Genomic DNA, 12,095 nt, shown 5'->3' on the forward strand with positions numbered 1-12,095 from the left:
CTCAATCTCTGGGGCTCAGCTCAAATGCCACTTCCTCAGAGACGTCTTCCCTGATCATCCTATGGTTACTTTCCCTCCGGTTTCATCACTGTGTATTTCTGTTGTAGCAGTCATCTCTACCTAAAATCGTCTTGTTTACTAGTTGACTACCAGTTTGTCGCCTAGTAAATAAAGCAGAAGCATCTTGAGACGGGTATCAGTCCTGTTCACAGCTGTAGGGAACAGTACCTGTTGCAAGGCACTGATGCAAGACCGACATTAATATTTACTGAATGTTTAAATGAAAACCTGGCTTTGAGACTAAAATGGTAAACAAAATCCCCGCCTGTCTGTAGTTAACAGGCTATGGGGTAATCAAACGGTAAACAAGTAATTATAAATCACTAAGCCAACAATAGGCCATTTAAGAGGCTAAAGGGGCTACCAACCAACTCTTAACCCAGGGTTAAGGAGCGAATTGTGTTTATGTGCCCTTCTATATGAAGGAGGACTTGGAAAGGCACGGCAGGCAGCATCAACTCTCATCAGCCTGGTTTAAGGCTGGGCTGTAAAATTTCAAACCGGTGCTGGTCGTGGGGATAATGGGCGGGCTGTGATTCAGGCCTGAGGATGTGGTGTCTCGTGCTGGGCTGCTTTTCACGCAAGCAGAACTCTAGGGCCTTCTCTAGGCCGTAGAGCGGATCCCAGGACCCCCACCCGTGCTGTAGGTAGAGGGTGGGGCCACCTCCGTCCCCCTCACCTCCCCCAGAGTACTCACCGCCACTGTCTCCCCGCAGGTAGCTACCGTTGCTATAGCGCCGACAGCGTGCTGGGCTGCTGGCCGAGAGGAGCACGGGAAAAACATGGCAGGCTCCGTTGCCTCCTGGGAAATGTAGTTTTCCTCCGGCCCTCGCCCGCCCTCTCGCTGCGTAGCTGCCGGCCCTGGGAAATTCTTCTGCCCCAAACCCCGAGGCGCTCTCGGCCGTCGCCGCCTTGCATCCTGGGAAGGGTAGTTCTCGAGGCTCTGAAGGAGAATGGAGCTGGGCGGAAGCAGGACGCCGAGAGAACTACATGCAGGAGGCGGGGTCCAGAGCGAGGAATCTACGCGGCTAGCAGTGGCGAAGGCGGCTGTAGCGGCAGCATGAAGCGGACCCCGACCGCCGAGGAACGAGAGCGCGAAGCTAAGGTATGTGGGCTTCTCCGGAGTCTGGGATCTTTGGTGCACGTATAGGTAGGGGCCGGGAACCGGAAGGGCTTGGCTGCCTGGCGAACGGACGCACGGTCTTAAGCCAGGGGATGACAAGGCCTTGTCAGCAAGGGAACCAGAGACATTGGGGTATATTACATTCGTGCTGCTCAGGATGCAGGCCTAGCATCCTGTTGGATCAGCTCACCAATGAGAATCACGACACCCATTTCCTTTTCCTGCTTCTGCACTTCATTCCTTGGTCAGCTTTGTAGCTACCCTGTGCCTCAGTTTACCGGACTCTCAGATGACTGATCGTAACAGTTGTGCGTTCTCTTCGGTAATGATTTCTGAGGACGAGATTGGTTCAGATGAAATATCTGTGCGGTCAGATGTATTTTTTTGGAACAGTTGTCTCAGTGGTTGCTTGTTTTGTTCTGTGTCTTCAGCACAGTGGGTATGAATCTAACTACAATCCTATTTTCTACCTTTGGGGTTCAGCCTCAGGTAGTTGCCGTTCCATGGGATGGCAATAATAACATCTATAGCGACGTTTTGTTTTGTCATTTGTTACATGCATTTATTTATTGTCATTTATTACAAGCATTTATTACATGTCAGTTTCTGCGTTAAGTTCGTAAAATTTATATTTCATATTCTTACTGCAGCAGATTTCAAGATAGATATTATGCAGATGGAGTATCAACAGCCCTGTTTTACAGGCGAAGCCTTGAGGTTCAGAAGAATTGAGTGTTTTTCTCTCTCATTCCCCAAATCGTCCTGTTGATTTGTTTAAATACGTCGGTAAACCGGTCCATTTTTTCAATCTCTGCCACCTTGGATCAAGCTACCATTATGTCTTTAATGGATTGTTGCATCAGGCTCCTTATTGGTCTGCACTCACTCTACACACTAACACTCCTTTCTCCCCTCATCCCCTTTCTCCCACACAGCCAGTCTCTTCTGCACACTATGGAGTGTGATCTTTTCAAAATGCAAATCTGATCATCTCCCTTTCCTTCCTCCCTCCTCTGCCAACCACCTGTTTAAAAGTTTTCCATGACTTCCTGTTGTTCTCAAGAGAGAGACAGAACTTCACATGGCCTATGATGGTCTGGACATCCCACATGACATTCTGCCCACTCTTCGCCCATCAGCCACGTTGGCCTTTTTAAAAGGCCCTCTTTTCTGCTCTCTCTGGTTACATAGCCTTTACACATGCTATTATGTTGCCTACTCTATATTAGGCAAATATTAGAAGTGAGAACCAATTATAAATATAACACACAGTTCTTGCTCTTGTAGAATTTCAAATCCTACAAGTGAGTTTGTCTTAGGGAATACTTCTATGGATTTAAAATATAAAATATGCCCTATAATGACCTGAGTTATGACCAGGTTGCACTGGGGACCTGAAGTTTCCATGCTAGGGTCTGCCTGTGATATGGACAGAATACTGAAGATGGGTTCCACGGGGGGAAAGGGAGGGGAAGGGAAGATTCTTTTGCATTAGTCCGCAACAGTGTAAAGGAAGAGAGAAATGTCATCCAGTGGCATTGTGTATGATGCCTTTCTCACCTTTTAGCTTTACATTTGTGTTATCCATCTATTCTGTTAAGATTTATTGAGCACCTATTATTTATTTGCTAGACACTGGGATTATGACTTTAGCTAAGATAGAATCCGTGCACAAAGAAGCTTTTACTCTACCGAAACCATAACCGTTGCCTGTGAGATAGTTATTCATGTCTTCCACATTTTACAGATGTGGAAACCAAGGCTTAAGGAAATCATGACTTGCCCAAGGCCACTTGATTGCTATGTGGAACTAGGGCTCAGAACCAGGTCTATCGGACTCAAAGCTTTTTTCCATTTTCTGCTGGTGAAACATGTTGAATTGATAGAGCAAGTTGTCTTCCCGTTTTCTTTAAAGAAGTTCTTTGAGGGGCGCCTGGGTGGCTCGGTCGGTTGGACGTCCGACTTCGGCTCAGGTCATGATCTCACGGTCCGTGGGTTCGAGCCCCGCGTCGGGCTCTGAGCTGACAGCTCAGAGCCTGGAGCCTGTTTCAGATTCTGTGTCTCCCTCTCTCTGTGACCCTCCCCCGTTCATGCTCTGTCTCTCTCTGTCTCAAAAATAAATAAATGTTAAAAAAAATAAAAAAATAAAAAAAAAATAAAAAAAATAAGTTCTTTGATATTTATTTAAAATTTGCTTATGACAGTATCATTGGTTAGAACAAAGTATAGGCAATTGAGGTTTTTTTAAAAAAATTTTTTTTTTTTAACGTTTATTTATTTTTGAGACAGAGAGAGAGCATGAACAGGGGAGGGTCAGAGAGAGGGAGACACAGAATCTGAAACAGTCTCCAGGCTCTGAGCTGTCAGCACAGAGGCCGACACGGGGCTCGAACTCACGGACCGCGAGATCATGACCTGAGCTGAAGTCGGCAGCTTAACCGACTGAGCCACCCAGGCGCCCCTAGGCAATTGAGTTTTAAATCTTAAATAGGAAATGTTCAGTTACTCATGACCTACTTTCTCATTTTCTAATCAACTTTATTGAGGCGTAATTTACGTACAATAATTTGCACCCGTTTATAATGTACAATTTGATGAGTTTGACAGGTGTATACACCTGCAAAACCACCATCATCGTTGACATAGAGAACATTTCAGTCCCTTCTAGAAATTTCCTCTTGCTGATTTGCAGTCAGTGTCTTCCCCCACCTTGGCTCCCAAGCAACCACTGATAATGTTTTCTTTTGCTCTAGATGAGTCCATATTTTCTAGAATTTCATACCAATGGAAACATACGGTATGAACTCTTGAGTCTGTCTATTTTCACTAAGCATAATGATTTTTGAGACTTATTCATGTTGTCATGTATATCAATAGTTCATTCCTTTTTATTGCTGAGTGATAGTCTACTGTGTGGATTTACCACATATTGTTTATTCATTCACCTGTTGCCGAAGAACATTTGAATTGTTTCTGGTGTGGGGCTGTTATGTAAAAAATGCTGCTGTGACTATTCCTGTATAAATCTTTGTCTTTCTTTCTGTTGGGTAAACACTCAGAATTCCAATTGTTGAGTTCTCTGTTTAGCCTTCTAAGAAACCGCCAAAGTGATTCTGCCATTTGTGTTAGTTTTCTAGTGCGGCTGGAACAAGTTACCACAAACCTGGTGTCTTAAAACAAATTAACGCTCTCTTAGTTCTAAAGGTAAGTCTGGATGCAAGGTTTTGACAGGTCATGGTCCCTCTGGAGGCTCTAGGGGAGAACCCTTCCTTGCCTCTTGTAGCTTCTGGTGATTCCTGGCATTTCTTGGTTTGGGCAACTTAACTTTATTTGGCTTCTGTGTTCCCCTGGCCACCTTCTCTGTGTTTCTGTGTGTCAAATCTCCCCCCACCCCCCTCCTTTCTCTAGTAAAGACACCAGTCATTATATTTAGGGCCTAACCCTAAATCCAAGATGATCTCAATCTCAAGATCCTCCATTTAATTACATCTACAAAGACCCGTTTCCCAGAGCAGGTCACAGTGACAACTACCATGGGTTAAGATTGGACATGTCATTTTGGGGAATGTTATACACGCCCAGTACACCATTTTATATCTCCATCGGCTGTGTACGAGAATTCTGGTTGCTCTGTGACCTCCCCAATGCTTAGTGTCGTCAGTCTCTAAAATTTTAGCCATTCTAGTGGGTGTGTAGTGGTATCTCATCGTGGCTTTAATTAGCATTCAGTGATGACTAATGAGGTTGAGTATCTTTTCTAAAAAGCTATTGAGGTACAATTTTTGTACTGGCAACACTCACCTATTTTAAGCGGACGATTCAGTGATTTGTAGTGTATTTACAGAGTTGCGCAACAGTCAACATAATTTTATTTTAGAACGTTTTCATCATCCCCTAAAGAAGGTGTGTATTCGTTTGTAGTTAATCTCCATTTCCACCCCCCCCCCCCCCCCGCCCCGATCCCTAGGCAACCGCTAATCATTTATTCTCAAGATTTGCCTTTTCTGGAGATTTCCTGTGAATGGAATCAGGCAATAGGTGGCCTTTTGTGTTTGGTTTCTTTCACTCAACACGATGTTTTGAGAGGTTCATCCGTGTTGTAGCACGTATCCGTACTTTGTTCCTTTTTGTTACCGAATAGTATAATATTCAAGTGTATGAATACACTGCATTTTGTTTAATCCATTCACCAGTTGATGGATATTTGGGGTTATTTATACGTTTTGGCTATTATGAAAAATGCTGCTGTGAACATGTACTACTTTTTTTACATGGACATATATTTTCCTTTAAGCTCTTGGATAGCTGCCTAGGAGTGGAATTGCTGGTCCCATGGTAAATCTATGTTTAACATTTTAAGAAAGTGCTGTACTGTTTTGGTATGAATCTCGGAGTCCTCCCCAATTTTTATGTTGAGATCCTAATCCCCAAGGTAATGGTATTAGGAGGTAGGGCCTTCAGAGGTGATTAAGAATGGGATTAATGCCCTTATAAAAGAGGCCTGAGAGAGCCCCTCACCCCTTCTGCCGTGTTAGGACACAACCAGAAATTTGGAGTCTGCAACCCAGAAGGAGGTCCTCGCTAGAACCTGACCATGCTGGTACGTAGATCTTGGACTTCCAGCCTTTGGGACGGTCCATCTCTGCTGTTCATAAGCCATCCAGTCTGTGGTATTTTGTTACAGCAGCCTGAATGGGCTAAGACATTGTTTTCCAATACGGACACACCATTTTATGTTTCCATTAGCGATGCTTGAGGGTTCCAATTTCTTCACATACTTGTCACCTCCTGTTACCGTCGTTTTGATTACAGCCATCTTAGTGTGCAGTGGCATCTCATTGTGGTTTTGATTTTCATTTCCCAAACGTCTAACGATGCAGAGCTTCTCATGTGTTTATTGACTATGTAGATACTTGTTTTTGTGAAGTGTCTGTTCTAATCTTCAGCTCATTTTTTTTTTTTTTTTTTTTGGCTGGATTGTCTTCTTAATATAAAGTGTTAGGAGCTCTTTATATTTTCTAGATATAAATTCTTTGTCAGCGATATGTATTGTGAACATTGTTTTCCAGGCTTTTAGTTTACTTAATGGTTTTTTGAGGAGCGAAAGTACTTAATTTTGATAAAGGTCCAATTTATTGGTATTGCTTTTTATGATTAATGCTTTTTGTGTCATATCGGTGAAATCGTTACCTATCCCAAGGTCACAAAGATTTCTTGTTTGCTTTTTAAATTAAACTTTATCATCCCCATAATGGGTAATTACTTTTGGTTTTTCTTTTTGAAATAGCTTAGATTGTATTTTCTTCTTGTGATTGCTTATGTACAGGCTTTTATACAGTTTCCAAGTTTGGAGGGTGAATAAAAAGGCTGGACAAATGTTATCTAGCTTTTCATGATAACATTTATTTAATCTATGTTCGAGGGTAAGAGAACAGCAAGGTATATTCATGCGTTTTTCTCGTAAGACATACAGTGGTATGGTCCAGATTAGTATTTGATAGTCTGAGTTGGAACCACGGCCTTTAAAATTTCCTTGCTGTTGGGAGGGAGGGTTGGCATGTGCTTCAGTTTCTCCTGACAGAAAATGGAGTCAAGAATGGTTGCTTCTGTCCAAATGGCTAACAGACACATGAAAAAATGCACAACATCACTCATCATCAGGGAAATAGAAATCCAAACCACAACGAGATACCACCTCACACGTGTCAGAATGGCTAAAATTAACAACTCAGGCAACAACAAATGTTGGCGAGGACGCGGAGAAAGATTTCGTGCTGCTAATCTTTGCAGTGCAAGCTGGTGCAGCCACTCTGGAAAATACTATGGAGGTTCCTCAAAAAATTAAAAATAGAACGACCCTACGACCCAGCAATTACACTACTAGGTATTTATCCAGAGGATGCAGGTGTGCTATTTTGAAGGGACACAGGCTCCCCAATGTTTCTAGCAGCACTATCGACAATAGCCAAAGTATGGAAAGAGCCCAAATGTCCACTGATGGATGAATGGATAAAGAAGATGTGGTATATATATACACAATGGAGTATTACTCAGCAATCAGAAAGAACGAAATCTTGCCATTTGCAACAACACGGATGGAGCTAGAGTGTATTATGCTAAGTGAAATTAGTCAGAGAAAGACAAGTATCATATGACTTCACTCAAATGTGGAACTTAGGATGGAGAGCAGATGAACATAAAGGAAGGGAAGCAAAAATAATATAAAAACAGGGAGGGGGACAAACAATAAGAGACCGAAATACGGAGAACAAACTAAGGGCTGCTGGAGGGGGTATGGGTGGGGGATGGGCCAAATGGGCAAGGGGCATTAAGGAGGACGCTTGTCGGGATGAGCACTGGGTGTTATATGTAAATGATGAATCACTAATTCTACCCCTGAAATCATTATTGCACTATATGCTAACTAACTTGGATGTAAATTTAAAAAAAAAAAAAAAAGGAAAGAAAAGAATGGCTGCCTTTGCGGGTGCCGTGAGGGTCCAGTGTGATTAGGTTTGGTCACTGTGCCAGGGACACAGTAGGTATGGCCTCAAATGAGTTTGGTTGTCCAGAGAGCCCTCTGCTAATGCAGAGCTGCCCCCATGCTTTTGTTTTTTTTTTTTCAGATGACAATTTATTATTTTACAACGATTTAAAATTTATAGAAGAGCTGCGAGAGTAGAACAAAGAGCTCTGCTAGGCCTGTCGTCCGGATTCACGGGTTGTTAACGTCTTGCCACATTTGCTTTTCACTTTCTCTCACCCTATATAGACACACAGGAACCACTATTACTATTTTTTTTAATGAGCCATTACAGAGGAAGTTGGAAAACCTCAATCGTCTTTACCTCTGAGTACTTCAGCATCTATTGACTAAGAACAAGGGCATTCTCTTACATAGAAACATAGTGAATTGTCAAGTTCAGGAAAGTTAACATTGATAAAATACTCCATTTAATCCAAAGTCCATATGTAAATTTTGTGAATTGTCCTAATAATTTCTTTTATAGCATTTTTTTTTCCTGGCCCAGGTTCCAATCCAGGAGCACACACTACTTTTCATTGTCATGCATCTGGTTTCTTTTAACCTCCTTTAATCTGGTCTCCTTAATTTGGTTCCTTACGCTTTTCTTTTTCTTTCATGACAGTTGACATTTGTGATGAGGAAGGCGTTGTTGACATTTGTGATGACTACAGGATATTTGTTTTGTACACTGTCTCAGGATTCTTATTTGATATTTCCTAATGAGATTCAGATTATGCATTTTTGGCACGTATGTTTTTGCGGAAAGGTAGGGGCCATTCGAGTTCACACATTTACAACTCACGTATTCATCCTGCCTGTAGATGTGTTTTACTTGGCCCAAACTGTGTTTGAAAGTTTCTGAGTTATTTTCTAATACAAAGTTGAGATAAAAATCTGGATGTCTGGCTCTCCTGAAAGCTAGACTATCTGGCAACACCTGGCCTGCACTGTAGTAACTACAGCTGAATATTGGCTCCCCCTTTAGATGGGAAATGGATTTTCCATTTTGCTACACTCCCGCTTTGCCCATTAGCAATAAAATTGTGGTGATAGTTACGGTCATGGTGAGAATTAAGTGTGATATATGTTAAGCACCTGGAACATTCTAGCATGTTTTCAAAGTAGATGTTGTTGTTACCACCATCATGTCATTGGCATCATCATTTCCACCTGTCTGATCCCCATAGCTATTTTAGCCTATATTCAGAATAGTCATGCGGTAAAAACTTAGGTCAGCTAATTGGACAGATTTTTCTCAACTGGGGTTCCACTAACTTCTGTCCTATGCATCTCAAATGGTATAAAGTGTGTACCACCTTTGGAGGAATTAAGAAAATAGTCATTCAAACCATTTTCTGTGTTCTGTGGTTCAGATGAGGAATCTAGTTAAGTACCAGATTTGGTACTTTGGGGGCACATGGGTAAATACGGCAGATTTGGACCCATGGAACTGGCTGCTTTTCCATGAAAGGTAATAATTAAACAGGTACCAACAGTGGAGTGCTGTGTTTTATCATGGGAGCAGGACATGGTAGCAAGGAGGATCTATTGTGCTATGGAGGTTTTGGAATCCCTTCCTCAGGAAGATCTATTTAACCTGGTCTTGGCGTCACGGAATTCCTTCCTAAGATCTGTCTAAGGATGTATCCTTATAAGACACCTGAGACTCCTTTTGAAGTTGTCCAGAAATATTAGAACTGTTTTTTTTTTTTTTTTATATTCCAGTTAACGCAATGTTGTATTCTTTTCAGGTGTACAGAACAGTGATTCAACAGTTTTATACATTACTCAGTGCTTGTCATGATAAGTGTACTCTTTTTGTTTTTTGGGTTTTTTTTCCCCCATAATAGCTAAATTAACTGCTTTACTATTATTTTTTAAAATTTTATTTAAATCCAAGTTAGTTACCACATAGCATAGCTCGAACTCACAAACCGTGAGATCATGACCTGAGCCGAAGTCAGATGCTTGACTGACTGAGCCACCCAGGCGCGCCCTTCTATCTCTGTTTATATCTCATTTTTCTTTCCCTTCCCCTATCTTCATCTATTTTGTTTAAAAAATTTTTTTTAATGTTTATTTATTTTTGAGAGAGAGAGAGGCAGAGCATGAGCGGGGGAGGGACAGAGAGAGAGAGGGAGACACAGAATCCGAAGCAGGCTCCAGGCTCTGAGCTGTCAGCACAGAGCCCGACATGGGGCTCGAACCCACGAACCGTGAGATCATGACCTGAGCCGAAGTTGGATGCCCAACGGGCTGAACCACCAGGTGCCCCAATCTGTTTTGTTTTTTAAATTACACATGAGTGAAATCATAAGGTATTTGTCTTTCTCTGACTGATGTATTTCACTTAGCATAATACTTTCTGGTTCCATCCACGTTGTTGCAAATGGCAAGATTGCATTCTTTTTGATTGCCAAGTAATATTCCATTGTTTATATATATGTATATCTATATGTCTATATATCTATATGTCCATATCTACATCTATGTCTGTATACCACATCTTTGTCCATTCATCAGTTGGTGGACATTTGGGTTCTTTCCATAATTTGGCTAATGTTGATAGTGCTGCTATAAATATTGGGGTACATGTGCTCCTTCGAATCAGCACTTTTGTGTCCTTTGGATAAATACTTAGTAGTGCAATTGCTGGGTCATAGGGTAGCTCTATTCTTAATTTTTTGAGGTACCTTCATACTGTTTTCCAGAGTGGCTGCACCAGTTTGCATTCCACCAATGATGCTTAAGCGTTCCACCTTTCTCTGCATCCTTGCCAACATCTGTTCTTTCCTGAGCTGTTAATTTTAGCTATTCTGACAGGTGTCAGGTGGTATCTTATTGTGGTTTTCATTTGATAATGAATGATGTTGAGCATTTTTTCATGTGTCTGTTAGCCACCTGGATGTCTTCTTTGGAAAAGTGTCTATTCATGTCTTTTGCCCATTTCTTCACTGGATTATTTGTTTTTTGGGTGTTGAGTTTGAGAAGTTCTTTATAGATTTTGGATATTAACCCTTTATCTGATATGTTGTTTGCAAATGTCTTCTTCCATTCTCTAGGCTGCCTTTTAATTTTGTTGATTGTTTCCTTTGCTTTTTGTCTTGATGTGGTACCAGTAGTTCATTTTTGCTTTTGTTTTCCTTGCCTCCGAAGACCTGTTTAATAACTTGTGGCCAAGGTCAAAGAGGTTGTTGCCTGTTTTCTCCTCTAGGATTTTGGTGCTGTCCTGTCTCACATTTAGGTCTTTTATCCATTTTGAGTTTATTTTTGTGTATGGTGTAAGAAAGTGGTCCAGGTTCATTCTTCTGCATGTCAGTGTTTAATTTTCCCAGCACCATTTGCTGAAGAGACTTTCTTTTTTCCATTGGAAAGTCTTTTACTGCTTTTTTGAAGATTAGTTGGCCATACATTTGTGGGTCCATTTCTGGGTTCTCTGTTCTGTTCCATTAATCGATGTACCTGTTTTTTGTGCCTGTACCATACTGTCTTGATGATTACAGCTTTGTAATACAGCTGGAAGTCTAGAATTGTGATGCCTCCAGCTTTGGGTTTCTTTTTCGACATTGCTTTGACTATTTGGGTCTTTTCTGGTTCCATAAAAATTTTAGAATTGTTTGTTCTAGCTCTGTGAAGAATGCTAATATTATTTTGATGGGGATTGCATTGAATGTGTAGATTGCTTTGGGTAGCATCAACATTTTAACAATATTTGTTCTTCCAATCCATGAGCATGTAATGTTTTTGCATTTCTTTGTGTCTTCAGTTTTTTCCACAAGCTTTCGGTGGTATTCAGTGTGTAGATTTTTCACCTCTTTGGTTAGGTTTATTCCTAGGTATTTTATGGTTTTTGGTACAATTGTAAATGGGATCGATTCCCTGATTTCTCTTTCTGCTGCTTCATTATTGGTGTATAGGAATGCAACCGATTTCTGTGCATTGATTTTATATCCTGCGACTTTGCTGAATTGATGTATCAGCTCTAGCAGTTTTTTGGTGAAATCTTTCGGATTTTCCACCTAGAGCATCATGTCATCTGGAAAGAGTGAAAGTTTGAGCCCTTCCTTGCCGATTTGGATGCCTTTTATCTCTTCTTGTTGTCTGACTGTTGAGACTAGGACTTCCAGTACTATGTTGAACAACAGTGGTGAGAGAGGACATCCCTGTCTTGTTCCTGACCTTGGTGGGAAAGCTCTCAGTTTTTCCCCATTGAGGATGATATTAGCTGTGGGTCCTTATATATGGCCTTTATGAGGTTTAGGATGGTAAGTGTCTCTTAATCCCCTTCACCTGTTTCACCCATCCACCACCTACCTCGCCTCTGGTAACCGTCTCTTTGTTCTCTATAGTCATGAGTCTGTTTTTTGGTTTGTCCTTTTTTCCCTT

General features: G+C 41.5%; 2 protein-coding genes across 5 annotated transcripts in view; one reads left to right on the top strand and one right to left on the bottom strand.

Moving 5' to 3' along the window:
* The window catches only part of RPGRIP1L (RPGRIP1 like), a 92,658-nt gene extending 91,759 nt beyond the window's left edge, over window positions 1-899 (bottom strand). The window contains exon 1 of the mRNA XM_019455924.2: window positions 758-899. The gene's annotated coding sequence lies outside the window, so the exon portion shown is untranslated. The remainder of the gene's footprint in view (window positions 1-757) is intronic.
* The window catches only part of FTO (FTO alpha-ketoglutarate dependent dioxygenase), a 391,598-nt gene continuing 380,327 nt past the window's right edge, over window positions 825-12,095 (top strand). For all 4 annotated transcript variants that reach the window (XR_008423371.1, XM_019455928.2, XM_053906114.1 and 1 more), the window contains exon 1: window positions 825-1,165. Coding sequence is in view for 3 of the 4 variants with exons in the window: in XM_019455928.2 (XP_019311473.1) it covers window positions 1,121-1,165 (45 nt within the window). In the remaining variant the exon portion in view is untranslated. The remainder of the gene's footprint in view (window positions 1,166-12,095) is intronic.

The sequence above is a fragment of the Panthera pardus genome, unplaced genomic scaffold, assembly GCF_024362965.1.
Source record: "Panthera pardus isolate Hobbes unplaced genomic scaffold, ASM2436296v1 HiC_scaffold_18, whole genome shotgun sequence".
In the NCBI taxonomy this organism is placed as follows: Eukaryota; Metazoa; Chordata; class Mammalia; order Carnivora; family Felidae; genus Panthera; species Panthera pardus.